The sequence below is a fragment of the Pieris brassicae genome, chromosome 6 (assembly GCF_905147105.1).
Source record: "Pieris brassicae chromosome 6, ilPieBrab1.1, whole genome shotgun sequence".
NCBI classification, from domain to species: domain Eukaryota; kingdom Metazoa; phylum Arthropoda; class Insecta; order Lepidoptera; family Pieridae; genus Pieris; species Pieris brassicae.
This window is the reverse complement of record NC_059670.1, coordinates 14,380,473-14,400,500: the sequence shown is the minus strand read 5'-3', so window position 1 is coordinate 14,400,500 and position 20,028 is coordinate 14,380,473. Positions and strand designations below refer to the sequence as shown.

The following is a 20,028-nucleotide window of genomic DNA, read 5'->3' as shown; positions in this document are numbered from 1 at the left end:
GTTATTAAACTGTCTTGGAAATATAGATGAAATTTTTTAACTTTTGTCCCTTAAAAAGTGTTATAAATTTTATACATTACAAACTATTCTATGTCAAAATTGCTTTTTATCACGAATTAATCTAAGGCAATTATCACGCGCGAGTAAATCTTTTCTTCAGTAAAAAATAAAAGCACCTTAGCATATCAAACTCAGAGGTGATACCACCTTACGTTCAGTTTCTAATTGTACGCCGACTTAGTCACTACAATTGCAATAAATCGCGCGCCAAATACATGTCAAAATAATTTGATCTGTGGTCGAATTGCAATTCAATTTTTAAATCGACTTTCTACACTATCAAAAACAGGTCATAGTCGGCTTAACTCCGTTAGCTCTGTTCCATTTTCAAACCATTAGTTTTCAGCCAGCACGCAGACAAAAGAGGTTGAATTCGAAAATGAATTAGTTCGATAGAGGGATCAAAATGTCGACTACATGGATACCACCGGATATTACTCCCGTCTGCGAGACGGCACTGGCACCTTTGACGCAGTGCTTCCAAACTGGCTACATGTTTTTGGCCTTAGTGACGCAATTATTCGGGAAATCCATAGACAATAGGCATTCAAAAGTGAACCCATTTTCCCCGAAACATGATACATTTTACAATGGACAAAGCTTTCCCTCGCGCGGTATTTCCAGGGCATATGCGCCGTTTACACCGTATCAGACGAATTTCGACTCTCATCCGCCGCACACACAGACTCATATGGAATATTTAAATATACCGAAATTTGATTTTGAAGATTCCTTCAAACATTATTCGAATAAGGAACCTGTTTTTGAGTTTAATTTTGATGGACGTGCCGATTCAGCATTTGCGGGTTCAAAGAAAACCGAAGTGAAGGAAAAAGTTAAAGAAAAAATAAGGAAAAAGAGGCATATACAGGAATATGACTTCATTATAGTGGGAGCTGGCTCAGCCGGGTGTGTTTTAGCAAACCGATTATCCGAAGTAAAAAAATGGAAGGTATGTGTATCAAAAGTATGTATATTTAATCATTTAAGATTTAAAAATTATTAACTTATAAAGTTAACTCATTGCATTTATATTATATTATTCTAACAAATTAATAGTATAACTTTAACTTTCCTTGCATATGCAATTGTAAATTCAATACAGAAATTAGTATAAAAATTGTTTAGTGAAAGAAAGTGATTAAAAAGTAATCATAAAATCATAAGGATATAATTTGTTTGAAGCATTAAAACAATACTAAATAAATAATTTAAGCGTTTCCAAACGCGGCTGGCAATAGTATATATTTTCAGCATTATTGCACAAATCACGTTTAGCAACAGTCAAAATTAAAAGCGCCATCTACCATTTCAAACGTTATTCTTGTGCGCCAGAGCGTTTAATTAGACTGATTCACATAATGACTACATCGTTATTTGAGGTTTGTTTATTTTTCACGGCTGAATTGCCTGATTGATTGATTTAAGCAATGTTAGCAAATAGTACATGTACTTTAATATCAATTTTAAGAACTATTGCGCGGACAGTTGTATAATTTGTTATAAAATTTATATATAGAAGGATAAATTACTAATAAGAATTGCACAGACTACTATTTGATTGAAACATTGACACATAAATAGTATTTTTTCTCTTTCTATTGTTTTCACTTTAGTTTTTGCTTCAGCTTACCACTCTTATCCGTCGTAGGTCGTAGGTTAGATCCCCGTCTGTGTACCAATAGATTTTCTTTCTATGTAAGCATTTAACATTAGCTTGTACAGTGAAGGAAAACATCGTGAGGAAACCGGCTTGCCTTCAGGCACAGAAGGCTGATCACCTACTTGCCTATTAGTTTAACAAATGATCATGACACAGATAAAGAAATTGTTGAGGCCCAGACCTAAAAAGGTTGTAGCGTCATTGATTTATTAATATTATCAGTAGTTTGTACGCTTATTTGTTCTTGATTTTTATTAATAATCTAATGGCAATAAGACCCTTATTATCTTCAGAGTTATTTGTTTCATTTAAATTTTTAGGCAAGTTGATGACCAGGATACCACTCACTCATCATCCGTAGAAATAATTAATTGAAATAACGGCTCCGCACAGAAGTTTTACTAGTGACCCTAGAGACTTAATTGATTATGTTTCGATATCATTCGTACAAAATCTCATATTTATTTCACATTTTAAGACGGTCACTCGCAATATTTTCCTTCGCTGTACGAGAAAATTTCATTTAAACAAATTATATGTATCCTAAATGCATTCTTAAAATTAAGCATTAATGTATTCTATTTACACATAATTCACATAAAACAATGCAATTTACGAGTAATAGATCAAAAAATACAAAACGACTAATTATTTCCTGCTGTATAGGAACTGACCGGAAACAATCCTTTTGTCAGTTCACTCAGCCGACGTCATCTGTCACGGAAAATCTAATTAAGCGGCTTTATGTGTAATCTGTATTCAATGCGAATAATAGTGAATTTCGATAAAATAGCTAATTGGTATGAAACACTTCGCGTGACTCAATTTTGCAACTAGCTGAGAAAATAATTTCTTGTGTTATTTTCCTTTCATAATCAAGGTGAGCGTGGGATAGCTGTTCACATAATTGTTGATAGCGCTTCCTCTTATGTATTTCCGGCTTCCATAATAATAATAATAAAGCCTCTTTAATTCCATTATTAAAAATTACATATCAAATGGGTGTTAGTTTTGTTACTATACTTTTCCTCCTCCTCCTCCTCCGGAGGCCTCCTCCAGAATGTTTGCCAACTCCAGCTTCCATACGTACAATAATAAGGATATTTATTTTAAAAAAAACGCCTTTAAATGATTTATATGTCTCATTCGAATAAAATCTTTATACTTTAAACTTTATTCATTTAGGTAACCAAGTACACTTATGAACGTCAACAGAAATGTTAAATTGATTCAAAATTTACTACAAGTTCGCAAGTCAAGGGCAAGAAGAACTGTTTTGAGTCATACAAATTGTTTGAACTGGAGCAATGCCAAGGATTAGGATCATTTATATAATCGACAAATTTATAAAAAGCTTTATTGATTAATTTACGTTTAACGAGGGCTTTGAATTTATTCAGTCATAATTCTCTAATTTCGCTTGGGAGCTAAAACGAATATTGTTGTAATTACGAATACAATTTCATGTAATGAGTGGTCTATCTCATAAAAACTTGGTCGTCGTACTCTTAAATTAGTTCTGTTTCGATTATTATACTATAAATACAATTTGTTGTAAAATATTGGTGATCCTGACCTCCTGTAGATAGTTGACACACACCATCGGCTTTTTGGGTCTGAGACATGGTGTTAAACAATTCTTAAAGTAAAAATAATTTTATTCAGAAATATAACAAGCAATGGCATAAACAGTTTATGGTTCTGTGAATGTTTAAACAGAGCAAGAAATTGACTGTGACGTAAGTTCAAGGTCAATTGCTAAATTAAACTTGACATTGACAGAGATTTTCTATAAACAACCTTTACCTACTTTCGAATATTTTATACCGCCTTTTTTATTGTTATAAATCTATTTAAGGCCTGCAATGCACTTGCGAGCCTTCTGGCAATATGAGTATCCATGGGCAGTGGTATCACTTCACAGGTGAGCCTTCTACGCGTTCGCCTAATATTACATTAAAAAAAATTCGGGTATTTCAATTAGAAAGGTTGACCCTTTGAAACCGTAAAACATAATACAACCTAATTAGAAAGAAGATTTGTCACCATGGTTATCCTTGTACATGAAAAATAAAGAAAAAGTATCATCGTAACTATGGCAATATGGTTTAAGTAAGTTTATTTTTATGAAGGTCTTACAATATTTTATCTATTTCGTTTAACAAAGAGCAGTGTTAGCCTAGTAGCTTCAGTGTGTGACTTTAATCCCTGAGGTCGTAGGTTCGATTCCCGGCTATGCATCAATAGGCAATAGTTTTTATATGCGCATTTAATATTCGCTTGATTCGAGCTTAAATGGTTAAAGCACCACTGATACAAACACTACTTCTACTTAAAACAACTTAATCTATTGTATTTTTTTTTATTAATTTGTATTAATTTATTTACGAAAATCACATTTCTGACAGATAGACAGACCCTAAATAAACAAGAATACCTATAAAAAAACGAATACAGACGGAACAAAAAGCAAACATAAGAAATTAATTATGGTATGCTTAAGAATCACATTTTTTTCTTTATACCACATGTATAAAGAAAAAAGTATATACTTTACTAAGATATCATGGAACATTACGATCTAGGCTAACTTAAGACTAATGAGTAATTTAAGTCTAACATAATTTACGAATAAGAGTTTTTAACATAAGAAAGTTTCAAATACCTACAGTATCCATTAAAGGGAAGATACTCTGTTCTTGTGTTCAATTTTTATTACTCACTGTTTAGCACCTAATACTATCGTCCGCTAACTACTAATTCACTAGTTTTGCCATTTTCAGTCTTCTCACTAGGCCCTGTACTTCTTTGGCGTAACAAGATAAAAATATTTTCAAATTTTATTTTGTTGGTAGAAAAAACGACACTAACTATGGAAAAAAGTTTAAATAAAGTTTATTTTAATATCACAAATTGTGACGACTGTGGACGATGCACGCACACCGGCGTAAATTTACATAATTTTTCCCTAACGCGCCAAAATAAGTATAACCACAAAAATAACAAACTGATATAGACACGAATAAATAGTAGAAAATGCTTGCATAATATTAATCAATGCAAAACAAAAGATCGTAAATAAAACCAAGAGTATTTGAATTGAACTAAAACAATAAGGGAATAGTGAAAAAGTTTTACAATCCAGTTCTTAGTTTGTGTTGCCTAGATTCCACGGTACTGTGTAAAATCTATTAAAATCAACGCCATTGTTTAGTTGTAGGAGTGTTCTTTAATCTTATTAACTCGCATGGATTTATTGTATGAATGGGAATTTTGACAACTCATGTCCTTCTCCTCATAATTATGAGAGTATTAAAGTAAACAAAGTGAATTGTAAAATACTTATTATTCACTCAAGTCAAACGATAATAGAAATAAACATAACATGTACTTTTTGGAACCTTGTACACATCATAATTTTTCTGAATTCGGCTCCATTTAAACCTTTTTGGTGGCAACTAAAAGAATCTTTAATTCGAACTGGCCGCTCACTGCTATTGTCACGTCGACGCTTTGAACTTTTAAAAAAAGGAACTATCAAAAATATTTCGCGTAACGTCAGAAACATGATTTTTTTATTAACTCCAATCTCGTCACACACATAGAGCAAAAAGTATTTGATAAAAAGAGGTGGTATATTTTTGTTTTAATTGAGCAGGATATATTTTCTTGCTTTTATCTGTTTGTTGTTTCGCGGTGACGAGTTTCTATATTTGTAATGAGAATTTTTGCGAACGATACATATTTGAAAATTTATTCGACATTATAACTCAAATGTTTAATACATTTATTTAATAACCTAACAAAGCAAATAGAGTTACTTGTTTTAAATCTGTCTATTACTCGCGAGCGATGCCAGAAACTTATTAATCTAGAATATAGACAGTTTAAACTTTGAAACTCAATCAAACTTTCAAAGAAAATCGCTTTTAATATTGCATATTAATTAAGTATTTTAGTTTGCTTAAAACATTCAGACAATTAGTTTATTTATTTTGAACTAAAGTTATCATAACAAAAACCGCTAAACGGCCAGATTTGTATAATGGCATATTGTTTGATATTTAAATATAAAATAATGCAATTTTTACCGTTATTTTCGAGAAAACAATATTCTATAAAATCGGATAAAAAAACTTCAGGGTCTAATTGAGAAAAACTATATTTTAAATAGACATAGGTAAGAAAACCAATAAGATACCGACAATTTTCGCCCGAAATCTTACTTACTTTATTTATGTTTAATACTCAACAGATCCTCCTTCTCGAAGCCGGGCCAGAGGAGCCAGACGTGACAAGCGTGCCAGCATTAGCGACAATATTGGGCAATTCGAATATAGACTGGATGTATAGAACTCAGCCAGAAAAATTGACCTGTCGCGCACAGAGGGGACAAACTTGCGCCTGGTTCAGGTAATAAGCAACCTATATTGAATGCCAGTGTATGTCGTTTTATAATAGCTAAAATATCTTGGGGCAACATATAACTTTTCTCTGGGAATGTTTTGCGTAAGACATACATAAAAAGTGAAGCAGTTATTTCACTGTTTTAAAGTACTCATGTCCCTCTTCTCATCTTAGCGTAACACAATTTGACAAAAAGAGACGAAAGACAGCAATTGTATGAATAAGGAGTAAAATATTTAGTCGTTAAATTTGGACTCGATATCATCACAATATTTATATTATTATAAGCTTCAGTAATAATAAGTTACAGTTAATACATAAATGTACTTATTAATTTTGAGAATCGAAACTTCTTGTTTTGGTAAATAATATTATCTGTGGATATGCTTTGCTCTATGGTTTATGCTCTGCATGATTACGTTTTGGCGGGAGCGGAATGACGCAACATTAATGGTGGACGAATACGTTAGTAGCTATACTCTAACTTTATTTGTTTTGATATATTTCTAATTTTAGAGTTTACTCATCGTACCAACGTTATGTAAAACAAAAGAACTTGGCTAGTAAAAAGAGTGGCGGAGAGTTTATTGCCAGAGTATACGGAAGAGAATTTCCGTTCTACGCCCTTGATTTGAGAACTGGCAGTAAATGTAAAATAAGGAGCATTTAATGAAATTTTCTTTTTTAGACGTTCATAAGTGTTCATTGTGTTCCTATATGAATAAATGATTTTTGACTTCACTCGACATATAGTTCTTCAAACATTAGTCTTAATATGATATAAATTTTGATATTTTTACACTTCCGAACGTCACAATTAAACAGAAGATTTACAGTTACTTACAGTAGTTATTCTTACGATCAATATCAATTTATTTGTTAAGACATAATACAAACCTATTTATAAATATGAAATATAATATGAATCATAATTTTTTTGTGTAAGCTCATAAATATAAATTAAATATCCAATAAAACTTTTAAATTACAATTGAAATACCGTCGAAGTCTTAAAAAATAATAAGGTAGCCATGGCACCGTATTCGTTATCAGTAAAATGAACGTTCGCTCCCGTTACCTCATTTTACCCCATCCATTACATCTTAAGGAGTTGTGAAACTGTTACGTATAGTTTATGACCTCGGTTCCGCCCATAGGGTATGCTGAAATGTATAACACTGATTTATACGTAGGCCTGACCTATAAATGCTTGTGAAAATTATTGCCTTACTTTTTCTTTAGCTTGACGCTTGTCTATTCAACGAATTGGCGTTGAATATACCAGAACTTATAGGGCTGACACATAGATTGCACAGATTACTTGTCTATATTTACGGATAGTTTTTATTTTTAAAAAAGCATTGAAGAATCTGGTATTAAACTTATTTACCGTAACATTTAATAAAATTGGATTTATGTTGACGGTCACATTTTTTAAAATAAATTATATCTGCACGTAGAGACACAATGCAACATTACGATCTAGCCTTACCTAAGACTAATGTTTTTTTTAAATTGACCCAATTTACTAAAAAGGATAAAATTAAGCTACAACATTATTAGGTCTGCGCCTCAGATTTCTGTAAACGTTTCATGATCATTTATCAATCTAATAGGCAAGTAGGTACTCAGCCTCCAGTGCCTGACACACGCTGTCGACTTTTTGGGTCGGTTTCCTCACGATGTTTTCATTTACCGTTCGAGCGAATATTAAATGCGCAAATAGAAAGAAGTTAGATTGGAACCTACGATCTCAGGGATGGTAGTCGCACGCTGAAGCCACATACCCAAGTATCACAGTCATTTATACCAAGAGTGCAGAAATATTTAATATCCAACATGAATTTAGTATATTTTTAGAACATACGTATATGCTACACAAACATTTCTACCAAAATTGTGTAGCTAATATGCATCCTAAATAGAAATTAGGATAGTTAAGAGACTTGTATTTCAGAATTAGTATCATTACATACATGCAGTGACCGTATTACGTAGTACAGGATATTGCAGATTCATCCGAGGCTCGCCCGGAACCAATATTTGTCCCAAGATGCACCAACTTCGCCTTATGTTACTGAGAACTTGAAATCTACAGAATTTTGAACTAAAGTACTTCGTGATACTTCATGCGCCTGTTAATAGTACTAATCTGAGTTCTTCAAAGTCTGACTTTATGAACTAAACAAAAACTACTAGCTAGTAAATAATTTAAATTCTAAAGGATAGTATGCGAACAACAATCAAATATTTTACTTGTAAAATAACGCTTTTTCTTCTAACTATATAACTTAATACTAATAACAAAAATATACTGCAATATGACATACGAGAGTCATAGTTTGCGCTTCTGAATCTAACCCTCAAAGTGAGCCGCTGATTTTTCAAGATATTTAGACGATTATATTTGATAACTAGCCATTAAAATAATGTTTATTTATATATGCATCACTTATTTCAATTCGTACCCCTAGCTAATACATATGCATAAAAAAATCAACTATACTAAAAATATAGCTAAAGATACTTATACAAAAAAGTTTGAACCTTTTTGTATAAGGATCTTACTTACGAAGCTTCAGAAAATATTATTCAAAATAGATTAAATACATTTATTAGTTAAATACCTAATTCGGGTGTGTTGTGTAATGATGTGTTAGTCAGGGTGTTCATGTATATAACAATACATATTGTTATTTTTTTAATATTGCAGAGGAAAAACGATGGGTGGCTCCAGCGCTACGAACTTCATGGTGTACATTCGAGGCAACAAACTCGATTATGATGAATGGGCTGCTGATGGAAATTATGGCTGGAGCTATCGTGAGGTATAGGATAAAATTAATTAATAAGCGTACAATTCCTGTAATAGGGCAGTTACATTTCGGCGTCTGTTTTACTGGTACTTTATCTAGGCAGCATCGAATCCAGTGATTTTTAGTTAAGGTTTTGTAGGCAGTTATCTAGAGAAAAGCAATTTATGACATTAAAGTATTATCTGCAGTGCTGAGGTATGAACTAAGTACATTTTAGCCCCAAGTGTCGTTTCTTTTAGAAAATAATTTACCTAAACTTTCTTAAATGTAATTCTTCGTAAATCTTACTATATTACAAATTTAATACAGTGTTTTATTCCAGGTATTACCCTACTTCAAGAAGTCTGAAAACAACCGAGACATTGAGTCACATGACAAATATTACCATGGGGTTGGTGGTCCACTTAACGTTGAACGATTTCCCTATGTCGACAAACCAACCATGATGATTGTACAAGCATTTAAAGAAAAAGGTCTCCCAATAACTGATCTGAACAGAGAGAGTAACTACGGAACGGATATAAGTCTGTCAACCTCTAAAGACGGACAAAGACAGTCCACTAACGTAGCTTTTATACGGCCCATACGACATAAAAGGCCTAATTTACATATTATTACCAACGCTTTGACTACAAAACTTATCATAGATCCTCTTACAAATACAGCGTTAGGTGTTGAATATATCAAAGAAGGTGTACTACAAAAAGTGTTTGCTAGAAAGGAAGTTATAGTTAGCGCTGGTGCTATTAACTCACCAAAATTATTAAAGGTTTCCGGTATTGGACCTAAAGAGGAGTTAGAAAGTCTACATATTCCTGTCTTAGTTGATTTGAAAGTAGGTCATAATCTTCAAGATCACGTAACAACAGACGCATTGATATTATCACTATCTAACAAAACATCTACTTTAGTGAATGGTGAGCAAATTCTTAGTGAACTATACAGATACCATGATCAGCATCCAATAAAAGATGGGCCACTATCAACCACGTCTATTTTAAATAGTGTTGGCTTTATCAAGACAATAATTTCCAAAGAAGATGCGCCTGATGTGCAATTTCATTTTGATGGTCGACGTGTTGATCAGTTTTACTCTGATCCTACAAGTTCAATTGCTTCCAATGTTCTACCTCTATCATTCTTTGATGGTTTTGCCCCCCGACCGTTACTGCTGAAGCCTAAAAGTAGAGGCCTAATATTACTTAATCAAACTGATCCAATATTTAGTCCACCATTAATTTATACAGGTTTCTTTAAAGTAAAAGAAGATGTTGATACATTGGTTGAAGGTTTAAGATTTGCTGTAAGTTTAGAAGAGACTGACGCTTTTAAGCTCAGTGGAGCTCGGTTTGTTAGGATTCCCGTACCAGGATGTACCGCATATTTATGGGGAACGTATGATTATTTCTTTTGTCTCTTAACACATTACACAACAACTATTTATCATCCTGTGGGAACTTGTAAGATGGGACCAGAATGGGATAAAGACGCTGTAGTTGATCCAAGATTGAAAGTGTATGGAATGAAGAAATTAAGGGTCATTGATGCTTCCATTATGCCTAAAATTGTGAGAGGTAATACAAATGCTCCTACTATAATGATAGCTGAGAAAGCTAGTGATATGATCAAAGAGGACTGGTTATCTCATAAATATTTTTAATACATGTACGAATAACTACATCAACAAATAAATTCTCTGAAATTTAAAATCTTTTAAATTCCATTTTCGTTTTTTATGGGTTGATTTAATTTTAAATGTTTTGTTTTATTTCATCTTGTATATCATGTTTGCGTATAAGTGCTTGGTACTTCAAAAATTGTATATTGTGGTTCTTTGACCAATGTATCAGTGTGCTGAGCATTAGCAAGTTTTTATCAATAAAAAAAATTGTAAGTGTTTTTTTTATAATTGAAATTTAAAATTGTGTAGAGTATGAATGTTCTATTCCTGGTATCGTACAAGATGTAATATTTATTCATTGAATTCATGTCATATTTTGTCAATTTAAACAGGATATTTAGAATATATATATTTGCCAAATGACTAATTATAATAATTAGAGAGCGGGAACAGTTTTCAAACAAATATGAACTCCACATATATCTTTCATTTTTTTAATTTTTGTTAACTATTTTTTTATTCATACAAATAAGAGTATGTATGTATAAACCTTTTCATCAATAACAATTCTAATCTATATGTGATTCTGTTTGTTGTTATAAAAGCTGAAACATAATATACTTCAACAAAAAATAAATTAAAAATAATAATAATAGCCTTTTATTTCACACTTAAACACATTTATATATCTTCTATCTAATTCTTTTTAGATATCTGTGTGCCATTTCTTGGCAAAGGCATCCTCCAAATCCCGCCATTACTCTCTACTCTGTGCCATCTATCTGCTGTTAATTTGGTCCTGTCAGTGTTAGTGGTTTCAGCTAGTCTTATTCCTGATGTCGTAGGTTCAACCCCTAGTTGTGCACCAACGTCCATATGCGCATTCAACAGTCGCTCATATCGATACATCGTGGACTACCATATCTTGGACGCTATCAATAAGTGTGTTAGGGCACAGGCTGATCACGAAGCAGATAATATTATGAGGTCCTAGAAGGTTATTGTGACAAATATAAAGATTTTTCAAACATGCAGTAAGCAGTAAATAAAACCTATATTGTAAGTACTGTATCCCGCACTCATTGTGAACGCAGTGAGTAAAACAAGAAACTTTTAGACAAAGACCAACAGAATAATATCTCCCTGACTCATCTACAAGGAAGATTTTAAGTTTGGCCATAAAATTGGCGTTTATCTGATCATAATCTGAAACTGTCATTAAACGATTAAGTTAAACTTAATCGGTTAAAGTAAATAAAAACCCTGTGTGTGTTATGTTGTTAATTAAATAAAAGGTAAATGTCTGCAATAAAAAAATTACTGTCATATTTTTTCAAACATCAGTGGGGCTGCAACCTTTTTAGGTCTAGGCCTCAGATTTCTGTATCTGTTTCATCTAATAGGCAACTATGTAAAAGCCTCCTGTGCCTGACCCACGCTGTCGACTTCTTTGGGTCTAAGGCGAGCCGGTTTCCTCACGATGTATTCCTTTATCATTCCAACAAATGTTTAATGCGCACATAGAAACTTCATTAAAGCACAGCTGGAGTTCGAACCAACGACCTCAGGGAGGAGAGCCACTAGACCAACACTGCTTTTATGTTAGTTTCGATTGAAATTATTTTATAAAATCACCTGGTTTATGGTTGGTCACCATTACTGAATACATACTTTATGCATAACGAAACTATCAGTTTTCAATTTAGCCATTAAAGTAATACCCGCCATTTTTATAGCCTCAATCAGCCTCAGTCCCATCTGCCATAGGTACTCCCCCATTATCTGCCTCCATAAACCGGCAAGACGCAAACAATCCTTGGAGTCCTCACTTTAAAATCACCACACAATAATAAACCTCTCCCGTCTCGCTCCAACTTGTAGTACAAGACAAAGATAGCACGACAATCGGCAGGCTTTTAGCCCAGTCATAAAGTTTATAGCCTAGAGTTTAAACTTCATCAAGTGCTATAAATGAGTCAATAGCGCGTTTAGTAGCTCCAAGTAAATTCTCTTATGTTGCTTCTAGATTAAAAGTGGGAAAAGTTTTTCGTTCAGCGCCGTATTTATGTTGAATATATTCTGTAATCTTATATCCGGTTAAAATTGTTCTGTTCCACATTCAAGTTTAAAAATGCGGAAACGTGGAATAAAGTTTATCCTTGCACTCGTGTAAAATGTTCATGACAGATTTGCTCAGCTTAGGGCCCTTCAAGAATAAATTTAAATGATATCCAGTTTTAACGAATTTGAACTTCTCATTTCAATATAAGTGATATACCATACATTGCACAGTACCATACAAAAGTATGTGTAGAACAGAGTGGTGCCAATTGTTGATACTTAAAATAAACCAGGTTGACCTTACGCAAGATGGTACGACGCAGGGGCGGATCTACCTAAAGGCTTTTTGGGCTGCAGCCCAGGGCCCCAGTCCCCACTAAAAGCAATAAGCGATATTTTAAACTAAATCCTTGAGATCAATGTCATGTCATGTCATGCCATGTCCTAAGGATATTTCCCCTTGGTAGCCTAGAGCCCCACAAAATTACTATCCGCCTATGGGATGACGAAATGAAAAATATAGCGAGCAAACTAACTCTAACTAATATAGTTTACATAACAAATTGAGTGTACCTTTTAATTATCTTTTTTTATTACTATTACTTTTGGAGTAAGTTAATCCTTGAGTTTTTATTTTATGTTTTTTTGAAACATTTATGTTTGACAAAATCATCATGTATTTTATATAATAGCTTATAACATTTAACGTAGATATAATATTACGTATAATGTAGTAAACTTGAATAAAAAAATAAATAGTTTTTCTATATGTAGTTTATTAGTAATTATATGTTATGTAACTAGCCCAACTACAGTGAGGTCTTTAATAGAAAAAATATTTCTTATAAGGCAACGCACTTGTAAGCCGATGTAAAGTGCTACTGCTAACAACAGTGTTGTCAACAGTATCACTTTACATCAGACAACCCCTTTAAATAAAAAAAACGTTCAGTAAATCTATAAGTATTAACATAAATCTTGGGAGTAGTGTTAGGCTAGTGGCTTCAGCGTGCGACTCTCATCCCTGAGGTCGTAGGTCTTCGTCATTTCTTTCTATGTCCGCAATTAACATTAGCTCGAACGGTGAAGGGAAACATTGTGAGGGAACCGGCTTGCCTTAGACCCAAAGAGTCGACGGCGTGTGTCAGGCACAGATCTGATCACCTACTTGTCTATTCGTTTAACAAATGATTATGACACAGATACAGAAATCTGAGACCCAGACCTTTTTTTTTTTTTTTTTTGATATCCGAGGTGGAAATGCATTTGCGCATCCCCTGCCCTAAGGTTGCAGGGGTATGTGGGACTCGACCCACGCCAAAATCACTGCTATTCAGACTGGGTGAACAATACCCACTAAAACCACCTCGGGTAGTTCCTACAAAGCCGCGTTACAGAGGCTCCGGGGTCGCTGTCGCATTCTACCGGGACCTCAACGGCATGATACCCTTACAAACCTCCGGTGCAGTACCGGACTACATAGGAGGTAGGAGACGGGCATATCTTCTCCTATTTTCTCCCCGTCTTATACCCGTAGGATTCGTCCTAAAGGGCTCCCTCTCTCGTTCTGCTGTCCCCTTCTGTAGCATAACATGCCACTGCATTCCAAACCTCGTCACTGCCGACCATTTTTTCCACAACACAAGGCAAAGATTGTGACGCAGCTGAGACCACTGCGGACAATCCTCCAACGTATGCTGTGCAATGTCATCATCTGCGCCACACTCCAAGCAGGTCGGTGTTGGTTCCCGCCGCACGATGTCATGCAAGTATCGCCCAAAACATCCATGTCCTGTCAACACCTGCTCAAGACGAAAGGTAAGGGTACCACATTTTCTGTTTGCCCAGTCGCTAAGAACAGGGCGAATAGCCTCCACCGTTCTATGCCCCGCTATTGGATCAGCTAGATCTTGGTACCATTTCTCCATAGTAGTTGATCGCGCCAAACGTCTTAAATTCTCGACTTCCTCGACACAAGTGTAATTACTTTCAGCCCTCAGCTCCATTCGGTAATTGTATACTGAAGTGAGAGCCTCAGCCTCTAACTCCCAAGGTGGAGTGCCAACCAATACACAACAAGCGGTAAAAGACACCGTTCGGTAACAACAAATTATCCTTCTTGCTACAATCCTTTGCGGCCTCCGTAGAAGGATTTTATTACTTAAATTGAGCGAATCTTGCCACACTGGGGCTCCGTAAAGTGCCATGCTACGAATGACACCACAGTAAAGCCTCCGACACCGTTCGTCAGTTTGGAAGCAGATGACTCAGTGCCCCTGCGGCACCGATTAGTCTAGGACCAAGGGCTTTAAAATGGTCCTGAAAGTTCCACCTACCATCAAGGATGAGCCCTAAATACTTCATATTACGACCCACCGGCACTCTAACTTCATTAACAATAATTGATGCCCTAGTAGGTGGGCCACCTCTTGGTCCATGAAACAAGACAGCGTTAGTCTTTTCAAGTGCAACCTTAAGTCCTAGTAGGGCAATCCTATCAACTACTAAAGAGGTCCCAACTTCTACTAGACGTACCACTTCCTGGAAGTCTCTGCCTTGCGCTACAATAAGAGTATCATCTGCATAGCAAACAATTTTTAACTTAGGTAGCAAAGTACCCCTAAGCACCCAATCGTATCCAATGCCTTACCTCCACTACGGACAGCCTCCATAGTAAAATGTTTCACGGCGCCAATCGCTTCTAATGTTGATCAGCCAACTCTAAATCCGTACTGAGCGTCTGCTAAGTCTGGACCAACAACAGATATATGTTGACTTAAGCGCCAAACTATTATCCTTTCTAGGAGCTTACCCATCTCATTAAGTAAAAGTATTGGGCGGTATGCTGATGTAGTGTCTTGCGGACGATCAGGTTTGCGCAATAAACATAGACGACCCTCCTTCCATAATTGCGGAAATTGTCCAGTAAGAAAACAAAGATTAAATGATTCCCGCATTTCCCCCTCTAGATATTCAACAGCAATTGCCAATACACGGCCGTGTGGTATACACGGTATATCTGGACCTGGGGCTCTCCTACGAAAAAGGAATGTTGAATTACTGACCACTTGTAATTTCCATCCTCGGCCTAGAACGTATTGCTACATTCGAAACCTACACAGTCTCCTTTCTATAGTTCGCACTGCATACTATAGAAATTCGCCCGTGCCCTCCATGTACGGTTTAAGCACTCGCCCGGTACCGTACAACCCTACCAAAGGCCGAGAAGAAATTTAAAACTTGCCACTCGAACCGGGAATCGAACCCAGTACCCCTCACCACAGCAGTCACATACAAAGACCGCTAGGCTATGAGGCCCTTCTGAGACCCAGACCTAAAAAGGTGGTAGCGCCATTGTTTTTTTTTTATTAACATAAACCTAAGATTCTAATTTGTGATGAAGATACTACTGATAAATACTAACTATAATACTTTTTTCCCAAGTCATAAGCCGCGGTCATAAGTAAATTACAATTACGTTTCAACCAATCGAGCTTGCAATTCCATCAAACATAATTATCATTGGGAATGCATTACGTTTAATATTAATACGTTCTAATGGTGTTCCGAATACATGAATAATTTTATATTCAATATACGGGGAAATGCAAGTCACAGGAAATTTATCTTACCGAAATCATGATGCTTTTGCAACCTTTAGTAAATGAATGAAGCCTTTATTTGAAACAAACAAGTTCTTACAACTAATAACTAATATTATGAATAGTACAATCTCGATATAACAAATCGGGGGAACAAGTAAATATTAGTATTTTTATAAATAATTAATTTTAAAAAACGTTTTAATTAGTATTTATTAAGAAATTTGTAAATATTGTTTATATTTGATAATATTTTTAATAACAATAACATAAATTTAAAAGTAAATATTAGTTATATTAAGTAATTCGATGAACTCAGGGTTGTCACTTTTAGGTTAGGTGGGTCTAAAATTCGTTATAAAGAGGTTAAAAATTTGTACACCAAACAATAATAGTTGTTTACAAACAAAAGCGAATCCTGTCGAAATCCGTCGCGATATGAATCACATAGTACAAGATTCGTTACTTTATACTTATACGTATACTTTTCTTGATAGTTGAAAGTTCTCTAAGTTCTTGATTATGAACAATTTGTTAAATCAACTAAAGTCGTTTTATTGAGGTACGTTATATTAAGGTTGCACTATACTTTCATATTTATAATTATAATTATTCTACTCAAAACCCTCGGTGTTTGCTTATCCTCCGACATAGGCCTCCTCCTGATTGATTTAGTTTTTAGTGTAATTTTTTTAAGAACAATATTTAAATCCTTTTAAAACATTTATTACATGAATACAAGCCTTTTAGTCGGATATTATTTATTGGGCAGCTGGGCAATTTATGAAGCTGTAGACATTTTTACCAACGTGGTGAGGAATATTTTGACTTTGACTTTATTTAGCAATAGTAACAATTTCTTTTTTTAATATGTCTATTAAATGTCTGTTTTGGCTTTGTATATTGTGTTTTCTTTTATAATATGTATGTGTGTGTAGATATTTTATAAATAAATTAATTCATTCATTTATCTGATAGTCTAAGGTAAGTTTGACATTCATATTTGTTTTTATTTTTTAACTTCGTAAATAACATTCAACAACAATACTCTTTGGTTATAGACAATTTGGTTGTCTAAAAAAGTAGGCCCTCTATAAAAAAACATTTATTGAAGTTAGAACACAGAAGCTAAAAATTTAACAAAGTTATTCAATTTAACCGACTTCAAAGGAAACGGAAGAAGGACCATTACCATGTCTATATAGAAAAATAGGATTATAAAACAAAGTCTAATTTGTCTATTAAACATTCAAATCTAAAATCGTTAAATTTGTTCTGGTATTTGCAACAGAATCAAACTATTGTAATTGATTATAATCTACTCGATAACGAATAATTTAATTTAGGGCGTCTAATTCGCAATCGAACTAAATTAGGTAACTAAAATATTGAATTCTAGTTCAATTATAGTTTAATTCATATGAAGAACTTTAGGTTATAAATATTTGTCAGAACTAAACTAAAAGTGTAGTTTCTTACACTTAGTATCCCTTAATATCCATAGATAATAAATTTCTACGTTTTCTTAACTTTGTAAATTTGTATATTTACAATTTTCGAATCTTTAAGATCAAAAAAGGAATTCTATTTTTAAATTATTTCCCGCAATATCTTACCATATTACATGCACCATTACAGAAAAGTGAATCAAGGAGGCACGTCACAGATAGCTAACGACTGCTAAAGTTTTCCCGCGTTTTGCCAAATGCTCTGTTTCCGCTCGGCGAACTTAACATACGAACCTTATTGGCTTCGAAACTTTTTGGAACGTTTTAAGATAATGGAAAGGATTCGATTTTCAAATTCGCAACGACTCGGATATAGATACACTATTATTTTATATCTATTTAACAGTATTTCTTTACATTTTATGTCATTATAAATGTTCAAATAAAGAATTACGTTTTTTCCTTCCGATATTCTATCATTGGCATCTATTAGGCAATGACGTCACTAACTGCCTGAACCTAGTTTGTATACTCAAACTTAGTAATTTTGAAACTCCATGTGGGCAGCCATTTCCTATCAACTAAACTACATGTTACGTCATTATTCAATTTTCAGTTTAGTTCTCAAACAAAGCGATAAAATATTTTGCGACCATACCACGAACATAACGTTGATTTTGTCAAAGATTCGTATAAAAAAAATATTTTTGAAAGCTGCAAAGTATCAGCTTTTCATTTCTATTGTTTGCAAAGACACTTCAATTCCATTTAAAAAATCAGTGGCGCTAAAACCTTTTTAGGTCAGGGCCTCAGATGTCTGAATCTGTTTCAGGATCATTTGTCTTATAGGCAACAACACACGATGTTTTTCTTCACCGTTCGAGCGCAGCCGAGCCGAGCACAGCCGGGAATCGAACTTACGACCTAAGGGATGAAAGTCGCACAGTGAAGCCGCTAGACATTGTTCCCTCTCCGATAAACTTCCACTTATATTCACTACTCTACATAAATTTCAGGAACTCAAAAAGTTTAGTTCTTTCTAAGCGTTTCTCATACAACATTACTTTTAATAATTCGACTCTAAGAATTGTTGTAGAGTTCAAGATTTAAAAAAAAACACTTAAGAACTTTGAAATCATTTGAAAGCACACCTTACAACCGATTTGCACGATGCAAGCCACTCGCAAGATTTAAAAAGAAACAAATTTTAAAATAGAATTTGCCGTCAAAAATGGCGCTAAATGTTTCTTTTGTTTTTACCTATTTTAATAGTTTGATGAATAGAAAAACTAATCTAACCATTCAATAAACCTATTAATTTGTTATTCGTGTGGTTTTGACATTGGCAACTCGAGCGTACTAAATAGCTAAGTCACCGACCCATACATCTGTGTAGCACACTACACGCTCAATTAACCTCTTAATTTGAATGTTTTAGTACCGAAATTAAAATATCTCTTTTCATGACATTTGACTGCGTAATGTACTCATAAAACTCGGAAACATGACGATTGTCTATAAAAGCTTTAAAATAACCGGTTTTATCCGGTATAAACCAGTTAATGGCGCAGTACGGGCGTTTTAAGTGTCGCGTCAAAAATCAACGTTTATTATGCAATTATTATAAATTTTGTGTTTTATATGACTAAATGTTTTGTTACTGTACAAATGTTTAGTTATAGAGTATCTCAGTTTTAAAAATTACGGAACGATTTGTTTTATCTAACAGCCTTCCGTGCCTAATACTTGCCGTCGATGGGTCTAAGGGATGTCGGTTTCCTCACGATGTTTTTCTTCACTGTACATACACAAACAAAAAAGTCCATTGGTGCACAGCTGGGGTTGGAACTTACGACCGCAGCAGTGATGAGAGTGAGTTAAGGTAGCCACACGGCATTTCTTTCTGAATACAATTACAAAGTAAATATTAAATAATTATTGGATTTAGCATTAGATTTTTTAGGTCAAGGCGTAACGGTTTCCTCGTGTTTTTTCCTTAACACAAACAGAATGATAAATTCATCAGGTCAAAGGACAAACCCGTTATCTTAAGACGCCGTTGAACAGACCTTATAAAATCAGAATTTTTCTTCCTATGCAATCGAAAATCGAGGCAAACAACTTCAACCACAGCTTATATGAAGTATAGTAAATTAATCAGAAGATAAAAACAAAACATATTACAAAAGCCCGGAGTTGCTAACAAGGACTTCCGTGCTGAATAAATCAAAACTAGCCGAAAACTTTTCTCCTTTGATTGTCTGACCCGTAAAATACGTGATATATTTTGGAAGGGTATTCTGTACGTTTACTTTGCAGGAAAGTAATTATTTGAAAACAAGTTCCAAAT

The 20,028-nt window shown here is 34.1% G+C and overlaps 1 protein-coding gene across 1 annotated transcript; it reads left to right on the top strand.

Annotated features, from left to right (window-relative positions):
* Window positions 1-237: 237 nt before the first annotated feature.
* On the top strand, window positions 238-11,026 carry LOC123710920 (glucose dehydrogenase [FAD, quinone]-like). Its single transcript, XM_045663230.1, has 4 exons — window positions 238-1,012; window positions 5,979-6,136; window positions 8,844-8,958; window positions 9,269-11,026. Exons 1-4 carry the CDS (start codon window positions 467-469, stop codon window positions 10,604-10,606), a joined length of 2,157 nt encoding a protein of 718 aa, XP_045519186.1. The 5' UTR covers window positions 238-466; the 3' UTR covers window positions 10,607-11,026.
* The last annotated feature ends 9,002 nt before the right edge of the window (window positions 11,027-20,028 follow it).

Bases quoted from the DNA above. Each gene is read 5' to 3' on its own strand.
- LOC123710920 (XM_045663230.1), top strand. From the start codon at position 467: ATGTCGACTACATGGATACCACCGGATATTACTCCCGTCTGCGAGACG. The intron at 6,137-8,843 runs GTAATAAGCAAC...TTAATATTGCAG, and splicing joins CAAACTTGCGCCTGGTTCAG to AGGAAAAACGATGGGTGGCT. The intron at 8,959-9,268 runs GTATAGGATAAA...GTTTTATTCCAG, and splicing joins ATGGCTGGAGCTATCGTGAG to GTATTACCCTACTTCAAGAA.